This window comes from Acanthaster planci, linkage group LG05, assembly GCF_054643075.1.
Source record: "Acanthaster planci isolate LZ-2023a linkage group LG05, COTS_SCS, whole genome shotgun sequence".
Classification (NCBI taxonomy): domain Eukaryota; kingdom Metazoa; phylum Echinodermata; class Asteroidea; order Valvatida; family Acanthasteridae; genus Acanthaster; species Acanthaster planci.
The window spans coordinates 16,801,610-16,824,688 of NC_141781.1; the positions used below are offsets into that span (position 1 = coordinate 16,801,610).

Here is a 23,079-nt window from a genome sequence, read left to right on the forward strand (position 1 = left end):
GTGGAAATATAAAAGTTGAAGAAGTTGAAAAGTGCAAGAAAATCAAAAAAGGCGGGTTTCTGAAGTGGCTTTGTTTCAATCTTTTTAAAAAATTTCTGGTGTTACCTTTTTTAATATGACGAAATTTGTCCATAATCCGGACGTATTTTCGAACAGTTCGACTCGGGCTCTTTTTATAGCTGTTTAATTAAACACAAGCTGGATTTCGTTCAAGAGGATACCTGGGCAAAGCACCGTGTTGGAACAGAAAAACTGCCAAAACACATTAGATTTATTCTTCGTTGAAAGGTGAAGAGAAAATTCAAATCCTTGTTGAAAAATCTGGCTAAAAGCAAGACCCCAGAAGCATTACCCCAAAAGCACAAGTTAAACAGACTATCCTCATTTCCTATGAAGAAAGGCGAACATACATAACGAAACCGGACTGTGGGCGTTCCTGGTATCCCTTTAATATGCCCACTTTTGAGGAGTGCAGTAAAATCAGTGTTGCTGCACCGAGCACCATCATGCTCTCTTCAATCCTCCTATCACAATTACTTTGACAGAAACGAGGGGGGGATAACTTCGTCATTATGAATGTTCTTAACTAGTTATATGTAGATGAAAATAATCCACACTTTGAACAAAGGAGTGACGTCACAAAAATAGTTCAACGCTGTATACGTTGGAATTGCAGAAAGGGCTCAAGAAACATGGAGGAGGAACATAATCGGATTTTTGGGATTCGTCCATAAATAAGGACACGGGAAAATGAACAGTTCATTCGTATGCAGAAACAACTAGTCTATTTATTACTTCAATCACATTTCCACCAATAATCACCTCCACGGATACACGTGTATTTATATCAATGTCGCAATATCCATCACCAAAATAACCAACAATTGTCAATAGTAATCAAGAAAGACAATCAGATAAAGGTAATGGTAATAATGGTAACCTTGCTATGAATCTAGCTTGAGTAATACAAGTTTTTCGCTCTATTCCAACCAGCTCCCGTTCTAGGGATGCACCCATAACAGTACAGAAGTATCCACAGACATGTAAACGCAGAGACCGCAAGGAGTTTCCTATATAAGACAACAAGGGTTTTTCGTGATTTGCGCGGCGCCCGATGAAAAAAAAACTGTGGGTAAATTCATCCCTCGGTATAGGGAATTTACGCACAATTGAAGAATTCCATCCATGAAATTCTATGAAGCCATTTTTTGATTGTACAAAAAAATCCTTAATGTAGCCCTTAGGGATTCAAAACAATGCGGTTGCAACGTATATTTGAAAAAAAGAGAAAGCAGTACAGAAGTGCGTAAAAGGTGAAGATGATTTGGGAGTACATGTAAACAAATACAGGCAATGTAATGCGCACTGAACATGATGCCATCCATCGTTTTGCCTGTTGTTTACGCATACTATAAATCACAATTATACGCGCAAGATTGGCGTTCACGTGCTACTGTGAACAGGAAAGTACAGTGCAAAGGAATTGAGTCCGCGCGCGTTGTAACGCGAGTGAAACAACACTCGCGCGTACTCAACTTGATCCTATTTCTGTGCCCTGAATTCCGTGCATTCAACAGCTGTATAATAAACACTACGATTGATTCACAAGTGTTACAATTACACTAACGTGGTGATGCTTGAAACTATGCATAGAGCAACTTCACGCTGGTAATTGACAAAAACTGCTACATAAGTCCTTTTTTTTAGTCTTCAATTAAGTCATGGTTCCCATATCCACGTAAGACATGCAGAGAGCGACAAATCAAGACGCAAACTGTAGCGCAGACATTATGGAAATATGCAAAATGGAGGTATTGTCGACAACGCACACAAACGCAAAGCAGCCCGTGAACGATTGCCAAAGTTGAGCTAGGTCCAACTTTCCTGACTGCCTGCAACGATGTCCCCTTCGCTTAGTTTCATGAATTCTGCCAATTTCCCCTTGAAGTTTATCACACCGTTATGGTCAAACACAAAAGCTGACCATCAACTGAATAAAAACTGGATTCCGGGTTTGGAATCATGACAAAGTAGTCAATCTAAGCGGGCATCATTAATGAATCACAGTTTCGGACGCAATTTTGTTTAATTTTCCGGTGGAATGACGTCATGTACTGTCTCTTCTGTCCGTGTCTGCGTCTTCACGTCATGCGCACCCTCAACCATTGCAAATGTTGCAAATTACCACATGGAAACCAGGCCTTAACTTGCACATAGCTTAAACCATAAAATATTGGCTTAAAAACGACGTAACACAAGCGAGTCACATTTTTTACGCTGTTTCTGTACAGGATACTGGAATGAGGTATAGGATTGAATACACGTTTTTTCAAGTACCTGATCACTCCACTGCAGCTACCTACAGTACATTTGATCAGTTGTAGTGGGATAATGTAGTGGAAAAAATGGCCTTTGTTACTCAGAAATAAACCAACCCCATGAAATATAAAGCAGCACATAGTAAGCACTGTTAGAGTCCATATAATAAGTCATAAAGACTGGTATCTTTATTATCTTTTAAAAAATACCTCTTTTCTTTTGTTTTCTATTGTTCAGTTTGTACGTCTTTTACCAAAATGTGTATACATGGTACAGTGACATGCCCTTTGAAGCCCAGAATGACTCAGAAAACAGTGTAATCCAACATTACAACAAAAAATGAAAAGGAATATAACAGATAAATTACAGCTTACTTACGATAAAGATATGCACATTAATGTTTGAAAACGTACAGCAATAGACAGCGAGTAATTCTGTAGTTCAAGTTAGTATTTCCATAGTTGGTTCTTCCAAAGCTCGTTGCTTAGGGTAGCTTCATCCCAGAACTTCCAGACACGATTTGCCCCAACATCAGCAACGTAGACAGTTCCAGAATATACCGCGATGTCGTGTGGCTCTATGAATTGCTGTGAAAGAATCATATCAGATTTCAGATTGACTGGGTTTAACACATTCACCCAAAATTTCTGTACGGGTTCTGTTTTTACTTCTCATGACACTTATTCCTTCAAGATTGTTTAAATTTCAAATTAAAAACTTGATTATAAAGATGAACAAAGAAATTGACTGGAGCGGGATCTGAACCGGCGGCCTCTGAGAATACCCCACCAATGCCCTACCAACTGAGCCACCTAGCCCTCTGTTGGTGGCTCGTTCCATTTGTCATTGTCTCTGTTCGGGGGGGGGGCACTAGCCAGAAGCCATTAAACCTGAAACACCGTGCAGCCACGGATCACACCCAAATTACCCGATACAACCTGGGACGCGGTGAAAAGGGATCACTCAAAGAGGACACAGCTTTTTGTTCATCTTCATAACCATTCATAAGCATCTAGTTAGTTTTCCTATATGATTTGTTTCATGATTTATGTTCAACAAGCCTGGAAAAAGTGCCTGGAATTATTTAGCTCCCATTCATTCTGATGAACCACATCTCAGGAATTAGCTTTATCGGGAGTGGGGGAGGGCTGGCAAGGCGGAAGTGAAGTCCCCCATTGAGTCAAAATTGAATCAATATTTTGCTTTCACTGCCCCCCGAAAATGTATGTGTCCTTCCTGGTTGCACCCTTAGACATATCATAATGCCAATTACCCGCCCCAAACGGGACCAAGAGATGACCCAGGCTTATTTGGTGGGAACTGCTCTTCCTGTTTAAGGGACGACTATGAAATGCAAGTGTTGCACTGAAGAAAAGGAAACCAACCACCAACAACACTGTATTTTTGTTTCAGCCTTGTTTGTTGGTGGGGTGTATTCATCTTAACGGTATAATTCATGATGGAGGACAAAGACATAAAAACATCATCTTTTCTCCCGGAAAAAAGAAATACAGTCTGTCAAAAAAAACGCAACAAGATTTCTGTTCAAGTTTGTGAAAATTGTGTTAGCTTCACACCAAAGTGAGTAGTAGCACCTTAAGGCCACCTATCTCCTCTTTCCAATTATATGTTATATTATTATATGTTCCCGAAGTGTTCATGTGCAGTTTTTGCCCTTATGGAACCCTCAAAATTTATTATTATTTATTTTATTTGAATCGTTTGTAATACGGAATTTATACAAAAAGGTATGTGACAGGTCACTTTTTATGTTATTTGCCTAGCGCCCTCAGTTGGCTGTGCCAAGTCAGCTGTTTTGTGAGTTCATTCTGAGACCCCCTCTAGGACCTTAGGAGTTCATTTAGTGACCCCCTCTAGGCACCTGTGTAGCACACTGCTAGAAGGGCTGGAGTAAATAGTTCATTGCCCTTTAAGTATGCCCATTGTTTATTGGACACATGTTAACATTAGACTTGCACAAGCCCCACTACTATCATTACATGTAGAGGCCTCTAATTCTAGTTACCACTATTACTTTTAGCTGTATCAGTTTCTTATTAGTTTAAGGTTGGCTTATTCCTTGTGTGCATTTGTTTTTGGTTACTGATAGCATTCTATAGTTGGTAATTTCATGTAAAATCTTTGGAATGTAATAGTTGATGGACTAGGTCAAATCTATGCATTGCATCTCTTAGCCCACAGGCCAGTGCTGAGTGTTGTTTACCTTTTAGACTAAGTAGATGACTGCCTGGGCTAGCAAGTTTAAACACTCATGTGCCTTGCTTTCCCTTGTGTATAACAGTTGTGTAATAGGAATCGACATCTTGTGTCTTTTAATTTAGGCTTCTCCAATGCAGAGGTGTACAGAAAGCGGACCAGATTTATGTTGCAGTTTTGCCAGAGTTTATATTTGTATTTATGTTTAAGCTCAATTTGCCCAAGCAGTTTGCTTTGACATAATTATTTGAACTGCTAGTTTCTCCATATTGTGCGTTGTTATTTCAGGGCATATTTTTAATTTCTTTTGTTTTGTATCTTTCAGGGTCTTCTTTTCCCGCAATGCAGCAACGCCATTAAAAGAACCAGTAAATGTACACCATCCTTGTCGTGCATTTTCTTGTGTCACATTTTGGCATCGTAGACAGGATGGTGTACTAATGCTGTGACCCCCAGCCTGAGGCGAAGAACATCCACCTGTATCCAGACGAGTTTATCAGAAAGAGGAGCAACAATGCTGGGAAGCGAGGACGAGATGGCGCAGCTCAGAGCAGAACTGGAGGCAATGAAGTTCGCCCTCCAAAAGGGGCAAGAAGAACGACAGAAAGCCACAGTGAGCAGCAGTACCTCATAAGCCACAAAACAGATTTACGTTGCTGCAGGAAGGAGGCTCGAGCGCTTCCATGGAGCTCCAGACAAGCCAGGGGATCAGTCTGTGCGAGAGTGGGTCAGAGATGTTAAAGGCCAACTGGCAGCCAGACAGCTCAACAGTGAAGACAGCTGTTCTTTCATCATCGACCACCTCGGGGGAAAGGCCAGGCAAGAAATCCTCGGAAGAGACCTTGATGTTTCTGGCAACCGGGAGGTGATCTTCAACACCCTTTTAAAGGTGTTTGGTGACGGTGACAGCCTGCCCCAACTACAACAGAAGTTCTTCTCCCATCGTCAAAGGCCAGGGGAAGATCTCCTGTCGTTCTCCCTGCAATTGGTCGAACTTTTTGACTGCATCGTTCGACTTGACAGCTCCTTCAAGGCAGCAAGGGATAAAACCCTGAAAGGAAGACTGGCAGAGGCCGTCCACGACGAAGGCCTGAAGAGAGAGCTGAGACGCCTCAACATTGAATCCCCCGGGCTGAGTTTCTTTGAAGCCCGTGACCGTGCCATTGAGTGGCTTGGCAGCAACCATAGCAATCGATCAAAGATGGAGGCTGCAGTGTATGAGGTTTCAACAACTCCGAATGACATCAAGCACCTCATTGAACAACAAGGACAGCAACTATCAAGACAACAGCAGCAAATCGACATGCTGCTGAAGGTCATGACCGAACGACCAACACATCCATTTAATCGAGGCCCCCGCCGATGCTACATCTGCCGGTCCAGCGGACACCTGCGACGAGATTGTCCTCATGCAGCTCCCCCAGTAGGGCAACCACAGCAGCATCCTGGTGCCAGCATTCAGGCCCATCGAGTCAATTTCCCCCACGTACTTTGCACCCCAGCAGTCTTCCCAGCATTTTATCCCCCAGCACTCATCCCATCAACAACAAACACCCCAACAGCCGTTAAACTGAAGAGGAAAGCAGTAGGAGACAGTCCGATAGCTAGAGTGAAGATTGGAGGCACCGAGGTGACATGTCTTCTAGACACTGGAGCACAGGTTTCAGAATTAGTCGACATACAACCCTTGCTTCACATCTCGGGTGCCCATGGCACTGCCATCCCCTACATTGGCTATGTTGAGCTACCACTTGAAGCACTAGGGCAGACCCTTCACCAAGTAGGATTTGTGGTAGTTAAAGATGCGGAGAGTCCCACTATGGCAGAGAGGAAGCGCCAGGTACCTGGAGTCATCGGCTCAAATATCTTCCGGGACATGAGGGACACTCTTCAGAAGGAGAGTGGACTGGGATTTCTGCAGACCTTTGGCAAACACAGTGAACAGGCTGAAGGGGGCCACATGCTCGCACTTTATGAGGAAGTAAGGGGTGCTTCCGTCCAGCCAGAAACTCCTGGGAATGTTCGCATCCTTGGTCAGAAACCAGTTCTGGTGCCAGCGATGTCCCTTTGCATTATTAACTGCTCCGTGAGGCCAACAGTTGGGAAGTTTGCATACCAAGCCATTGTTGAGCAGCTTGAAGCACACGGCAAACATCTCCCCCAGGGTGTGAGAGTTTCCCCAGTCTTTGTCAGCGTCGATGCAAGAGGCACAGTATCAGTACAGATTGCCAATTTCAGCCAAGATGATGTCTATCTTCAACCCAAAACACCAGTTGCATTAATTTCCCCGGCCCTTCCCGCAAGCATTACACAGCATGCTCCCAAACAAGAGAATGAAGCCTTCATTCAACACATAGAGGTGGGTGATGACCCTACTGCTGATCTGATGTCCAGGATTCAGATAGGGAAAGATGTCAGTGACAGTCAGCTGCAGGATCTCACAGCACTAATAACTAAGTAATCTGAAGTTTTCAGCAGGGACAATGACGATATCGGCTACTGCAATAAGGTTGAGCACCGAATCATCACCACTGACGATCTACCAGTGAAGGTACCACACAGAAGAATTCCCCCTCATCTTTGGCCTGAAGTACGTGATCATATTCAAGCATCACTGGACAGAGGAGTGATACGAGAGTCCTCAAGCCTGTATGCATCACCAGTTGTCCTTGTGCAAAAGAGGAATGGAAAGCTGAGGTTGTGTGTCGATTACAGGGCACTCAACTTGAAGACACACAAGGATGCGTATCCACTCCCCCGAACTGATGAAGCCCTTGACACTCTGAATGGGGCCAAATATTTTTGCAGCTTGGATCTCGCTCATGGCTTCTATCAAATTCCAGTTGAAGAAAGAGACATTGAGAAGACAGTATTTCGAGTTGGGACAGGTGGCTTGTACGAGTTCCCACGAATGCCGTTTGGGCTGTGCAATGCCCCTGCCACCTTCATGCGTCTCATGGACAAAGCATTCAGTGATAAGAACTTCCAGTCACTCATCGTCTACCTTGATGATATTCTGGTCTTTGGCAAGACCTTCGATGAGACTCTTGAGCGGCTGGAGATGGTTCTCACGCATCTGCTAGACTTCCGGCTGAAAGTGAAGCCCGAAAAGTGTCACTGGTTTGCAGCAAACCTTCGCTACCTGGGGCATGTATTCGCAGCCGAGGGTATTTCACCTGATCCAGAGAAAGTAAGAGCCGTTACTGAGTGGGAATGTCCAACAAAAGAGGGCGAACTTCGAAGTTTCCTGGGCCTTACCAGTTATTATTGTCGCTTCATCCCTGAGTATGCCAAAGTTGCTTCCCCACTCCATGCTATGCTGGGTGGCTCTGCAAAGATAAAAGACAGGAGGAAGAAAGCTGTTACCCCCCAGAAACCCTACGTATGGGCTGAGGCATGTGAGACTGCCTTCAATCAGCTGAAGCAACTCTTGACCAGTGCCCCTTTGTTGGGCTACCCAGACTTCAAGGCTCCTTTTGTCTTGGAAGTGGACGCTAGCCATCTGGGACTTGGTACGGTGCTTTCCCAAGAGCAGGAAAATGGTCGTGTCGTTCTTGGCTATGCCAGCAGAGGTCTCCGAGGGAGTGAAAGAAACATGGAAAACTACAGCAGCATGAAGTTAGAACTGTTAGCTTTGAGATGGGCTATCACCGTGAAGTTTCGAGATCTCCTTCTTGGTGCAAATTTCACAGTCTACACAGACAACAGCCCTATGAGCTACCTGCAGACGTATACCAAGTTGGGAGCTACAGAGACAAGGTAGGCAGCTGAGTTGGCGCAATTCAACTTCACAGTGAGGTACAGGTCAGGAAAGAGCAACAAGAATGCCGATGCTCTCAGTAGAAAGCCTGTTCATGATGCCGAGCCAGAGAATGTACGGTGTGAGGAAGTATGTACTGCAGCCAAACCCTCTTCTTCAAATGTCCACGACAGTTCCAAATGAAGTGCGTGGAGAGCTACTTACCATCCTTGCTGAAGCAGGACTTAGTGAAGTTCATGCCAGACATGACAGGCTGACACCTACTGCAACTTCAACCCTACCTAAAATACCACCTGTGGAGATGGCCCGCTTACAACAGAATGACAGTATATTGGTCGGGTCCTTTACTACTTGAAGAAAGGGAGAAGACCACTGCACAAGCAGTTAATGATGGAAGAGAAACCGACACGCAAACTGCTAAAGTTCTGGGATAAAATTCAGGTGAAGGATGGGGTTCTCTTCAGAATGACAAGAGACAGCGGCTGTGATGTGTCCCAGATTCTCCTTCCGCTTGTTCTCCGAGACCAGGTTTCGCACTACTCCATACCACCCCGAGGGCAATGGTCAGTGCGAAAGATTAAATCGTACACTCCATGACCGTTTGTATACTCTCCCACAAGACGTAAAGCGTAGATGGCCAGAACTCCTTTCCTGCTCATTTATGCTTACAATGCTACACCGCACTCATCTACTGGGTGTTCACCATACTGTGGATGGCGAAGGTCAGAGGAAGACGGTGAACCGCGGAGGCCTCTTAGATGGTCACTACATGGTGCTTGCAGAAGACAAAGTTCACGATCAGCCACCGCCAAAGGAAACCCCAGCTCCACCAGTCCACTCCAACGATGAAGACAACATCCTTGTTATCCTCGAGGATGGAGGCCAGGTTGAGAAGCCCGCCCTTGCAACCGAGACTGTGGAGGAGCCTACTGACTTCGAAAAAGCAGGGGAGTGTCATCGAGAAGTACTGGAGGACAGACCCTCAGCTTCAGAAAGAGCAGGGGAGCAGCAGCAGCACAAAGCCAACTTTAATAGCCGAGGACCCAGCACCTGCACCCCCGACGGCACAACTGGATGACTCCACTGCAGCATATGTTAAACCTCAACCAGAAGGTGAAACGCCTGAGCCTGAGGCCCTTGGAAACAAGGTCATTCCGGAAGCGCCAGTACAGCTCTGCAGGACAGGCTGCAGTGGGGCAGGATATCATAGAAACCCCCACTACCTGCCAGAATCAGCTGTGATATCAGAGACTCCTGCCCGTACAGTTCCAACCGTCGACCCACAGGTGATTGCCAACATCAGCCGCACCCAGTTGTTGCTTGCCCAGATGTTGTCAGGTGTTCAGCCGCAATGACGACATTACTTGTATATATGTGTACGTAACTAGTATTAAGTAACTTCTTTTATAGTTGTATTAGATGGCCTGGTTGTCAGGACGCCAACCTTTAAAGCAGGGGAGAATGTGACTGGTCACTTTTTACGTTATTTGCCTAACGCCCTCAGTTGGCTGTACCAAGTCAGCTGTTTTTTTAGTTCATTCTGAGATCCCCTCTAGGATCTTGTGAGATTATTCTGAGACCACTTCTAGGACGTTGTGAGTTCATTTAGTGACCCCCTCTAGGCACCTGTGTAGCACATTGTCCTTTGTTTCATTGCACACTGAGTCTTCAGCCAGTAAACACTAAGAGTTCACCCTGCTAAATAACTACATCTAGCATCAAGTTCTTCAGAAGTTTGAGACAGCCAAGGCTGGGGTAAGTTTATTATATTGTACATGTACAAAGATTTGTAATTGAAGGAAGACCTATTTAAGGAATGTACTTTTCCTCAGTAGATTGATTTTTATAAATGTATCAATTCTTGGGTTGTGTGCAGTGTAGACCAACTATACCAATTGGAGATAATTTCCAAGTTTGACTGAACTGTTGAGATTCCTCTTGCACATACTATTTAGACTCTAATCGTGCTTGTGTCAATTAAATATCATCCCATTCAATCATTTATTTTATTCACTATTTTGATTTGATTGTGGAGTTAAATTCCCCTTTTATTGAAGATTTAAATTAAGATTATTTCAGCTTGTTTTTAGTACAACTTTACACTTTTCCTTCTTTTTGTGCGTTACGTAGCAATTAGAGTGTACACGTATCTTGTTTTGTTAGGTTTTATATGAAGCCAGAGTCACATGTCTCTAGACACATGTCTCTAGACATGTGTCTCTTTGCTCTGAGGTCTAGAGCAGCTCTCTTCCATGTATGTACATGTACATTGTACTGGTGTGTTACATAGGCTAATTGGTGCATAACTATGAGAGCCATATTCCAGGAACTGAGCCTTCAGTCACACTGCTAGAGGGGCTAGAGTGAAAGTTTATTGCCCTTTAAGTACATCCATTGTTTATTGGACACATGTTAACATTTGCACAAGTCCCACTACTATTATTACATGTAGAGGCCTCTAATTCTAGTTACCTGTATTACTTTTAGCTGTATTAATTTCTTATTAGTTTAAGGTTGGCTTATTTCTTGTGTGCATTTGTTTCCGGTTACTGATGGCATTCTATAGTTGGTAAATTCATGTAAAATCTTCGGAATGTAACAGTTGATGGACTAGGTCAAGTCTATGCATTGCATCTCTTAGCCCACAAGCCAGTGCTGAGTTTTGTTTACCTTTTAGATTAAGTGGAAGACTGCCTGAGCTAGCAAGTTTAAATGGCAGTTCTGAATCTTAATTTAATTTTTACTTTGTCAACTGGTGGTGCCCTTTCGTTTTTCCCGCATAACTGCCCGGGCCAGGCGATTGCTCATTTACCAAAATTTGTTGAGGCAAAAACAAAGATTTAAAGCTCAGTTTTGACTTATTCTCCACTCAACCTGACCCAGGGACTGAGGTAACTTTATTTCTTTTTATTTCCTTATGTTTTCATTATAGAAAGAATTAGTTTTTATAAATTTTAAAGAGAATTTAGGCCCAAGTTTATATGCGATAATTTTCATGTCGGATTAAGGTGCATTTACATGTAGACCGCACGCACAAAAACTTAAGTTGACCTTTGACCTCTATACTCGCTGGGTGGATTTTGCTTATTTATTCCAACTTTAAAGCTCCAGATTAATTTATTAGATTTCTCCAGGGTTTACATTGTACTCTTTTATTTTCTTGTGCAGTTTTTAAGTAGATGTAAACTACAGAACTTGTACACCACAATGACATGAATGATCCAGTAATTAAACCACAGGATGTGAACTCATAAATCACAATGATCCAGTATAGTCTGTGAACCATAGACACTGATTCCCCACACCTGAAAGGATTGATCACAATTACAATAAAAACTCTCCCGGAATCACCATGACCGATGAGAATACATTCCAGATGAAAAGTCAGAGTGGACGAGAAATCAAATCAACATCGAAAGGGATGGAGTACCACAAAGAACAGAGGCGCCGAAGCTCCGAACGGCTGTACAGAGAACTCAGTGAAAAAATGCAACAGATATCCTGACTGATGGAATGTGAAGTCTGACAGCTGCTAGTGCATGATGAATACCGACACTGGATAAAGGTGTACTCAGAGTTCTGCGAGGTAAATGCAGAAGATGAGCAACCACAATCAGGTGAAACCAGTGAAAGAGACATGCACTTACTTCCCTTTAAGGCCTCCGTGGAAGACTACCTTTCCAAGTCATCGCAACAAAGGAGTAAAGATGAGCTGAAACACAAAGACGCAGCCTCACTGACAAGCAAGAGACACAGAGATCAATTGGGTCAAGAACCAGTTCCCGTTCCTGTTGCTCTAATACTGAACTTTTTCGCATCAAAGAAGAACAAAAGAAGGCAGAGCTAGCAGCCCGTTTAGCAGCTATCATGCGCACGCATGGACTCGAAATGTCATGTCTTAAGCTGAAAAGACAGGTAGATCAGCTCAACCTTGAGACTGAGATTGAGGTCAGTAAGGCTCGCATTAACATACTAGATCAATTTGAGGGAATTGACATGGATCCTGAGCAGGCAGGACTTGATGTTGATGTTGGAAAGGAAACATGTCCTGCTACTGATGGTTCCCATAAGACAAGTCCTGACATGAAACCGATGGAAAGGCAGTCAAGCCCAGTTCCTTCACTCGCTGCATCTGCATCACTGTCGACTTCCTCTGATTCCAGTAATAACAGAGCTGAGCCTTCTAATTCAAATAATTCACCGAACGACCTGACAACACTGCCCTGGCTGATGTTCTCACGCACAAGGAGGAGAAACTACAGAAGAAGGAACCTGAAATTCCTTCAAAGTGCTGGTGAAACACTGTTACCCCCAAGCCACTGACCGACTGTGCTACTTGGGAAGATACACTGCAGGAGAGGCCCGTCAGTGCATCAAGGGCCTACTCAGACTCAACACTGAAGTTGCCTACATCAAGGCAAACAAACTGTTAGCCGACAGATACGGAGATAAGCTGAGGGCAGCTAATACCTATCGAGAGAAGATTGAAAAATGGCCATCAATCACACAAGGAGGTGGCAAGGCAATTTGCAACCTTTCTGACTTTCTGTTTCAGTGTGAAACAGCAATGCAGACCCTCAGCCAGCTGAAGATACTGAATGACCCCTCAGAACACAAGAAGATTCTTTCAAAACTTCCAAGACAGATACAAGAACGATGGCTTCGTGTAATCGACCATCAGATCCATGGTTCTGATGGCAGTTCTCTAGATGCCAACACTGATGGACAGCAAGGTGAATATCCATTTTTCTCTGACTTTTGCAAGTTCATAGCCCGTGAAGCCCATATTGCATGCAGCCCTCTCAACCAGAAAGGTCATGACATAAAAGGGGGAAGGGCTAAACCCCACAAAACCTGCTAAACCCAGCCATGTCAGAAGCTTTGCATCAAAGACAGCTGAGGAGTCTTCAGGTAGAGGGTGGCGAAGCACACCTAATGACAGTGGCCTACCCAAAACATCAAATGACAAGACATGTGTACTTTGCAAGAATGAGCACAGTCTTGAAACATGTAGTGGCTTCAAGGCCATGAAATTAAGTGACAGGCTGGACTTCATCAAGAAACGAGGTCTGTGTCTGGGATGCCTAAGATGGGGCCACAGGAAACGTGACTGCAAGAACGAGAAACACTGTTCCAAATGTAAGCTCAATCATCCAACTCTCCCTCATGATGATTCCTACATAGTGACAGAACCCGAGGCAGCAAGGGACCACCTTAATGATAAAACCACAAAGATTGAGGTGTCCACTGCACATCGTACTGAGATCGGGGATGTTCAGCAGACTCATTCCCACACCCTCATTGTGCCTGTGCTCCTACACCACAAGGACAACCCACAAAACAATGCTGGATGAGCATGCGGACTCCTGCTTCATTACTGATTCTGTGCTAGACGAGCTTGGAGTGACTGGTGAGGAAGTACAACTGAAGATGTCTACTGTACTTGGTAAAGGCATGGTGTCATCTAAGAAACTGAATGGTTTCACTGTGAAGGGCTTGACTGAGAACACAGAGATAGCACTACCAGGGGTGTATTCAAGGCCATCCATCAAAGCAAGCCATAGTCAAATACCTCGATTTGATTCAGTTCGGAAGTGGCCGCACCTAAGGGAAGTGGCCAAGCAACTACCTCCCTATCTCAAGGGTGCAGAGATTGGACTTCTAATTGGTTGTAACCACCAAGGCACCAAGGCCCTGCGACCAAGAGACGTCCATGGACAGGATGAAGAGCCCTATGCCATACGTACTCTGTTGGGATGGGGTGTTGTCGGAATAATGCACTGTGGCAGCGAAGACCATGACCGCAATTGCAACTTCTCAACCATGACTACTGAAGGACAGTGTCACTTCGCATTCCGAAATGAATTGAAGGAAGTAAGTCCAATGACCGTTATGAAGATGTTTGAGCTTGACTTCAGTGAGAGGGCATCTGAGGAGAAGACATCCGTCGTAGATAGACGATTCCTACAGAAGATGACTGACGGAATCCACACGAGAAATGACGGACACTTTGAAATGCCCCTTCCATTAAGAAAGGATGACATCAAGCTCCCAAACAACAGAAATATGGCTGAAAAACGACTTGTCAAGCTGAAGGCAAGAATGATCAACGACCCCAAGTACAGAGAAGACTACATGTCTTTCGTGAAGGACATTGTAGACAAGGGGTATGCAAATAGAGTTGCAGATAGAGTTGCAGAAAGAGTTCCAGAAAGTGAGCTTTCCCTTGAAGATGGATCCGTCTTGTATATACCCCATCATGGAGTGTATAACCCAAGAAAGCCGGGAAAGATAAGAATAGTCTTTGACTGTAGTGCAGAGTTTGAAGGTGAAGTGCTCAACCGCCTCTTGCTGCAGGGACCCAATTTAACTAACAGTCTTGTCGGGGTCCTATGCCGATTCCATACGGAACCAGTTGCCTTCACATGCGACATAGAGGGAATGTTTCACAAAGTTGGTGTCGATGCAAAACATCGGAATTTCCAGAGGTTCTTATGGTGGGAGAACGGCAAGCTGGAGAAGTCACCAGTAGAGGACCGTATGACCGTCCACCTTTTGGGGGCAACCTCCTCTCCAGGTTGTGCAAACTTTGCACTCAAGCACGTTGCTGATACCTATGAAGACATCTGTGGAATGGAGGCTGCAAACTTCATCAAGGACTTCTACGTTGGCGATGGACTGAAGTCTGCTGCCAGTCGTGGTGAGGCTCTGAATCTGATTGAAGACAGCAGAGACATATGCAAGAAAGGGAGATTTCATCTCTACAAGTTCGTATCGAATGGCATTCCAGCCTCTGAGCGTGCTAAGGACATCCAGAATATTGATGTCTTTTAGGAAAACTTGCCGATGGAATGCACCCTTGGAGTACAGTGGCTTATTGAGTCCGACACCTTCCACTTTCTAGTTCAACTCCAGGATAAGCCACTTTCTCGTCGTTGAATTCTCTCCACTGTCAACTTGATTTTTGACCCGATTTGTCTGGTGGCACCTGTGCTGCTGACTGGAAAGCGCATCCTTCAAGTACTGTGCCCTGATGGATGCAGCTGGGATGACCCCATTAGTTGGGGGTCATGATGGGGTCAGTAGACGTAAACTACAGAACTTGTACACCACGATGACATGAATGATCCTATTATTAAACCACAGGATGTGAACTCATAAATCACAATGATCCAGCATAGTCTGTGAACCATAGAGACTGATTCCCCACACCTGAAAGGACTGATCACAATTACAACTCATGTGCCTTGCTTTCCCTTGTGTATTAGTTGTGTAATAGAAGGAATTGAGATTATTTGTGTCTTTTAATGTAGACTTCGCTATAAATTGGTAATTTCCAATACAGAGGTGTACAGAAAGTGGACCGGATTTATGTTTCAGATTTTGCCAGAGTTTGTATTTGTATTTAGGTTTAAGCTCAATTTGCCCAAGCAGTTTGTTTTGACATAATTATTTGAACTGATAGTTTGTCCATATTGTGCGTGGTTATTTCAGGGCATATTCTTAATATTTCTTTTATTTTGTATCTTTCAGGGTCTTCTTTTCCCGCAATGCAGCAACGCCATTAAAAGAACCAGACCAGTACACGGTACACCATCCTTGTCGTGCATTTTCTTGTGTCACAGTAGGTACCCGTGCCTCTTATAACTACAGTTACGCTGAATTCCAATGCTTGGATCTACCACGGAGAATAGATTTATCTCTAGCTTTCACTCCAGCAGCAGTACAAAGAACACCTGCATGTATACATACTGTTGCACACCCGCAAATCTTGGAATTCTAGCGCCCCCTAGTTTTACTCGTTCTCGGTACTTGTATTTCTCAGGGTCTCTTATTAAGCTCAGCTATGCATTATGGACATGTAGCAGAGTTGCTAATTTTGTATTAAGTTATTCATGCTGTACCCTGCCGTCATCCCATGTTCCTTCACTCCTTCGTCCTTGTGTTTTCTCTGTTCAGTTTTGGCATGTCGAAATTCCCCTCCACGTGGCTGCGTGGTTAGGTGTGGTAAGGTTCCCTGAAATGCTAATGTTCAGAAACCTCAGACTTTGTAACTGTCAATCATTTGCCACAGATGACCGGGTAAGCACTTTCACGCACCCAGCTCTACACTTTGTACACATGACTTCTTATTCTGTATTTTACCTTTTTACACACAACACTTAGATCCTTGCACACGACTCTCACAGGAAGTCATGTGACCTTTGAGATAGAAGATTTTCATTGGTTGAGATGTTCAGTGATGCTCAATTCCTAAGCCTCTAGAATCCTATAATTAGACCAGATTTTCCCTCACTCAGTGCGACGGACCAACCCTTCTTGCGAGAGCGGAACCTAACGTAGTGTGGCGGTTGGACCCTTTCCGAGAGAAGTGCGATAGTAACCATTCTTATGGTAAAGAAATTTAACCAAGTGAATGGCCAGCTAGCTTAGCTTGGTCTGATGCGAGAGCGGTACGAACTAGCCCAGGGTACTAGCGAGAGTCCTAGCAATCACCGCTACATCCGAGACACCCCCGTGTCCCTCGCCAACCTTGTCTTGCTAACTAGCCCCAATCCTCCCCGTCTCTGCGCTGTGCCAATGGTACATAGTGCAGCGACCTTATCATTGCACTCATTACATTGCGGTCTGAGCGGCAGTGCGGTCGGTACATGCCGGCGCTGGCCCCATCCAGCCCTTGCTAGTCACCGTGGTGGTCCGGGACAGCTCCCACCAAGGCCCGGCCTGATGAGTGTAGCCTAGCTGTGCGATGCTACACACATGTACCGTACCCACTCCGTCTTACTTGCATTTCCAATGGTCCTGCCAAACCGTAGTTTAGTTACACTCTTATATAACTTTGCCTCTCTATAACTTTGCCTTTTGTGTGTTGTATTATGTTAAGTTACACCTTCTTCAAACTCCCATTTAACTTTGATGAAGAGAAGTGAGAGCAATAAACCAAAAATACAGTTTGACTGTCACCCAAACCCCTTGTTTCACGTCCACCTTTTAATAAACTGTTGACCCCAAATATCACATCCCGTAGACACTAATAAAGTTCATGCTACTATCGACTTGATATTTAGCAAATACAAAGCAAAATAGGGAAATTCAACTATTCTGTGTACTTACTCAGCTTACGGTACATTGACATGTATATACATGTCGGTCTACATTCAACCTGCAGACATTTTTGGATATTTACACATGTACCGTGAACCCCTAATTACATGGTTTGTCCGTGGGGCATAGTTATGAAATACGGTATGCACCGTGAGGGACTTTAGTCAGTTCGATTCCTATGTTCAGTGCAACTGCAAAACTTGCAAATGTACGTACATCTACATGTATTGAGCTCCATCATGATTTGATTTGCCTTTGAATAAAATCCATCATACTAAAACAGTTGAATAATGTACACAGGACGGAGCTTATAAATATGTGCAAGTTGATCACTGGATTGCGCTGAACACATAGGAATTGCATAATCAATGTTAATTGCCTTTTTATCATTTGGACATAAGGTGACTATATCGAAATGTTCAAAAAAGGTCGTTTGTAGAGTTCAAGTTTCTCGGGATATGTCATGGTGTGAATTCAGAGCTAATTTAAATCAATTCTCTTAACATCACTGTCCAGAGCTACATAGCACAGAAAGTTCAGACAAAAACTTGCAATTGGGCATGTTTTGTAATACGTATACCATTGCCTACCAGAAGAAGCAGTTCAAGCACTTCATCCATCCAGCTTTTAAACACAGCTGCTCGCTGCACAACGTGTATCTGAAGGGCCGGGTGCACCATTGCTCATGGATCATTGTGATCATGCCTATAAAAGCCTATTTGGTGTGAAGTTCTTCTGCAATTTCTGTCGCTGGTGCATGAATTTAGTTTCAGTTCAGCTTTAATGGGATTACCTTGGAATCCTCTCATTATAAAGCAAAGTCCGTTAAGAACTCAATCGGTGTAATTTCAGGTCCAGGAAGTTCCAAGAGGTCCTGTGAGAAAACACATGGGCCCCTCAAAAATATCGTCCTGATCGAATCTATGTGTTGACGCGAGACAGCACACACAGATGGTCGATACATGCACGGACGATTTGTGTTGAATATAAAAATTGGTTAAGGCCTGATCAATATTCCGCACAATTTTTTCACAACCCTCTAGCCAAATTATCTAGAAATCATGCAATAAGACTGCGCGACAATGAAAATGTACTGAAATTGCACAAGTCAGCTGATTGCGCAACGGACATGCGTAAGCCCTAGAGCAAAACTGTATGTAAAGTCTACAAAGTCAAGGGGAGAAATTAAATCTTCAAAATTTAATAAAAAATCTAATTATGATGCCAAAGTGGCGTCATGCTTCTACATTAATCTATGCTGATGGTCTTTGCTTGTAGAAAGTCTACGCCCGCTGTTGAAAAACGTGTACAAAACATATGGGAAAAAATAAATACTCAAAATTCAATAAAAAATCAGATGATGATGTCATCATGAATTCATGCTTCGTGGCACATCTTTGCCATAGGGTCTTTGCTTTGAGGCAACTTTGGTGAAGATTGACCCTTGCAAAGGGACTTAAGCACTCTGGAGAAAAAGTGTCTACAAAGAAATGGGAACAAGAAGAAGAGGAAACAAAATCTTGACAAAAAGAATGCCTTTTTTCGCAAAATGCGAAAAAGCCCCCCCCCCCAAAAAAAAACACGAAAGAATGTCTTTTTCCAAAAATGCAAAAATGCCATAAAAAGCCCTTGACAAAAAGAATGCCTTTTCCGCTATGTTCAAACTTTCAACCCGATGAGACATGTACTTCGGGAGATAAAAGGGCTTTAAAGAATGGACCTTCAAAGTCACGTGGCTTGTTATCTCATGACATCATCATCACATCAATTTTATCTATAACACTTCCCTTTCAATGAAACATATACTTCGTGAGATATAGGTCTTTAAAGGATGCACATCAAATGTCACGTGACTTGTTTTCAGATGACATTGTCATCATATGATATCAATTGCTGTCTATAACACTTCCCTTTCTAGTTATAAAGCTTTAAGGTAGGGTCATACTATGGTAATGACCCAAAAAAGAAATTATGTAATTTTTATCCAACAGCCTAACTGATATAAAGATGGCAATAGTAGGAAGCATCTGGCAAAATCATTCCTTTTGAAATGCCCCTGTTGATTAGAAACCAATAAAAGTATGGCTGTAGGCAAAAGGTTGGCTGTAGATGAATTTTGGAATTTTTCGTCAGTTGAATGCTGTGAAAATCTGCCTGTTGTAGTAAAAAAAAATAGAGCACGGTTTGAAGGAAAGTATTGGGAAATACAGGTAGTAGGAAATACAGGTCCTAAGGTGTAGATAAGCTTGACTACCTCTTCACGCAATCTTACCAGAAATAAACCATTTTGCTTATGTTTTACTACAACTTGTAAATTACTCAATAGCAAACTGACAAAATAACAAAGTCAAGGCCAACATGCACTTTGATTCTAAGCTGCAGAGTGCCTCTTGCCTGGCAAGAACAAAACAGACTTGCTCTGTTGGGATACATGTCACAGACTACATGTCTTTGAGGCAGGGGTCCAGAGGGAATGCTTGGTGCTACCAGAAAGAGCTACCGCATTACAGCGAGGTGGATACTCATTGGGATGACATCACCTGGTACCAGTTCTACTTATCAGTTCTAGGAATTTTCCTAACAACAGTGAGTCCTAATATCGTTCATCAAACTTCATGCCAAAAAGAGTTTGAGAATATATATGCAATAAAATACAAACCTCCTGACTGCCAGCTGGGCGAGTCCACTCAGACAGGATTCTGCCACTATCCAAGCCGATGGTGAATCCCTTAATACGATAGTATTCTTCGTTTGTAGGACCGTTCACAGCGTACAGTACGTCTGCAAGATTCAGATTTTAATGTTTTTTGCTAGCTCTGCTGGTACTTGAAATCAAGTGTAAATGATGCTAACATCACAGAAATTATCTAGACAGAACGACGCCTACAGCATCATATCAAGTGTCACATTTGCATAATTTTAATTTACAGCACGTCACAGTAATAACTCGTCTCGGATTTTTTGGGTCGATCAAATTTTTACTCTTTATAATTTGGCTATGCACCAATGGATGTTATAGATCACAATAAACATTACATCACACACATTACAACAAATTTGAAAAGCACAGATACTTTACTTCAATAACCGGAATGTGAAACAAAAAGAAATAGATAAATAATTGACATGGACCATGTGAAACAAAAATAAGAAAATTTCAGGAAAACTCAGGTAACATTTAAAATGCACCGATCGGTGAGTCTATGCAAAGCTTTGGAAGGACTACCCACCTTCCTCATTATTATAAGCAATAGCAAATACTCTTCCACCAAAGTCTTCACTGGTGATCTGGCGGTCGTACTCGCCAGTCGTGCTGTTGAAGCAAAGAATACGGCCGTTTTCGCGGTCCGCTACGCAAAGTAGCTGCTGTTTCTCAGCCAGGGCCAGGCTGTGGGGGATGATGAATGTCCGCAGATCCGCTGGCAGGTCTGGGTCTGTATGAATATAGGGAGAAACCTTTGAATCCTTGATCAACAGTACTGAGCATTTCACGCATCAAAATTACAGTAGATTAAGACAAAATTAATCTTCCGTAGTTGTGCAATATATATTTGTTTTGTAGTATACTGTGACGGAAAGTGTATAGGACTAGAGCTAGTCTAATTTTATTAATGAGTTGCAGTGCACGTACCTGATTGGCTAGTGACTTGGTAACGTGTGCTGGCTAGGCATAGCATAGCACGCTGTGTGCACATGGTCGTGCTACTGCAGTGAGCGCTGCGATTGCATTATAAGTGGTTGCTTGTTGGACTTCGCAGAGTGAAGTTGGTGAGTTGGCACGGAGCTAAGGCATTGTCAGCACTGTGCGAAGCGTTGCGTGGTGCTGATGCGTTGCAAGTACGTGATTGTATAGACTGTACGTGGCTGACTAGTGTGTGTAGCTGACGCGTTGCAAGTACAAAGCTGTGAGAGCTGTACGTTGCTGACGCGGGCTCGCATGCACGTTAGGTGAAGCTCGTACGAAGTTGTACAAGTTGTACGTTGCTGACGCGGTGTGCATTGTTGATGCAGTGCATGTAGTGTGCATGGTTTACACAGCGGTGTGCATTGTTTACACAGAGGTGCGTTGCTTATATGCAGTGGTGCATTGCTGACGCAGTGTGACTTTGTAGATGCGCTGTGTGTGGTTGATGCACAGTGAATGGCTGATGCGCATGGTGCATAGTTGATGCATTGGCGTATTGCTGCTGGGGCCCTACGCTAAATTAGTGCTCAATCTAAGTAAGTAAATGCACAGGCAACCAAACCAATCTCCCAATCACTTCACTGTACATTTCATTTGTTGATTTGTGTTGATTATTGTTGAATAAATTGAACGTCCTGTGCCGACAGTTCTTCTGTCAAGGATTACTTTCTTTACAGGTTGATTGTGTAATTCAACAGAGACTAATTAACACTCGGTCACAATCGGCGGTATATTTCCTCCAAAACGGTCCCGCACCCTTTGCCTTGAGGTCGCTCTGTGTGGTCTCTCCTCTGGGGAAAAGCCTTAGGTTGGGAAGATCGACTCTGCCACTAATAGTGCTTGGTTTGATCCCATCAACTCAGGGTAGGCCCGGGGATGCCCGCCACAATACAATACTTTTTTAGCAGATCAACAGTGAATAACTTATCTAGTATTTTTATCTTCATTATGCCAGTCTTTTCAGTCAAAGCAAGATTTATTTCACCGAGTTTAACACTGATTACCTAACTTATGATTTTCACTGACAATGATCAATTTAACAAGGACTTATAAACCAATTACATAGTTACAGTATCACTTCAACAACTAGCCTTCAACAATTCCACAGCCTACAAATTAAGCCATGTGGGAGTCATATATATAACAGCACATAAACATACTGTAACAGCAAGTGTAGAGACATAAAGCCAGTCTTTTTCAAAAAAGAATGAACTGTACAATGTAGGTAGGTAGGAAGTGTGTGAATGCACATTTGCAATTGGATAATCATGCCCATAGGTTTTACATGTACGTGCATTGTATTTGTGCAGAGTGTGGGTGTCTGTGTCATGTGAAACTCGTTACATGGAACTCTGGATAGTTTTGAGGATGGTGATGTGTTGTCTGTGCTGTGCAATCTGTGCAGTGCTTAATTACTAGGGCATGGAGGAGGGACACACAAAGAGTTATAACTCTGGCACATTAAAGTGCTCAATGATCATCGCCGCCCGGTCAGACAAACAAAAGTAAACATTCCAAAAGTGCCACATTACTGCCTGTAGCTTAGCTATAAAAGTGGGGCCAGTAATATCCTAGCAATATTTACCACAACTTATTGCCGTGACTAGAAAAATAGCAAAAAATCTCCAACATTAGATCTACTTTTGCCATCGTGAATCAAATTTTTTTTTATTTTGATAGACTGTTCCATTACACATGCAAGGTTTGTAATGTACTGGATTGGGAGTCATGACCCAAACAGTTGAGAATTCTTTAATAATTAGAATTTATAATTGTGAACAGATTTATAAGTGCATGTGTAAAGGAATATGTAAATGTACTTGGGAACTACATAAATAAGGTGTCTCCTTTTTTGGGCACATGCAGCTAAGCTGCGCGTGATGTGACTGTGTGCATTAAAGAACAATGTAAAATAATTTTGATTGTGGGTTTTATCAAATAAACAAGTGGGGAGATGTTATGAAAAGGGAATGTTTTAGGGGAGTTGGAGAAT

General features: G+C 43.2%; 2 protein-coding genes across 2 annotated transcripts in view; one reads left to right on the forward strand and one right to left on the reverse strand.

Annotated features, from left to right (window-relative positions):
• Positions 1–762: 762 nt before the first annotated feature.
• The window catches only part of LOC110987819 (peptidyl-glycine alpha-amidating monooxygenase B-like), a 138,248-nt gene continuing 115,931 nt past the window's right edge, over positions 763–23,079 (reverse strand). Inside the window, exons 11-13 of the mRNA XM_087137264.1 lie at positions 20,632–20,835; positions 20,061–20,182; positions 763–2,906 (exon numbers count right to left, since the gene is read on the reverse strand). Coding sequence (XP_086993390.1) covers positions 2,766–2,906; positions 20,061–20,182; positions 20,632–20,835 — 467 coding nt within the window. The 3' untranslated portion in view covers positions 763–2,765. The remainder of the gene's footprint in view (positions 2,907–20,060; positions 20,183–20,631; positions 20,836–23,079) is intronic.
• On the forward strand, positions 5,738–6,997 carry LOC147799124 (uncharacterized). The gene has a single exon (XM_087137265.1). It carries the CDS (start codon positions 5,738–5,740, stop codon positions 6,995–6,997), a length of 1,260 nt encoding a protein of 419 aa, XP_086993391.1.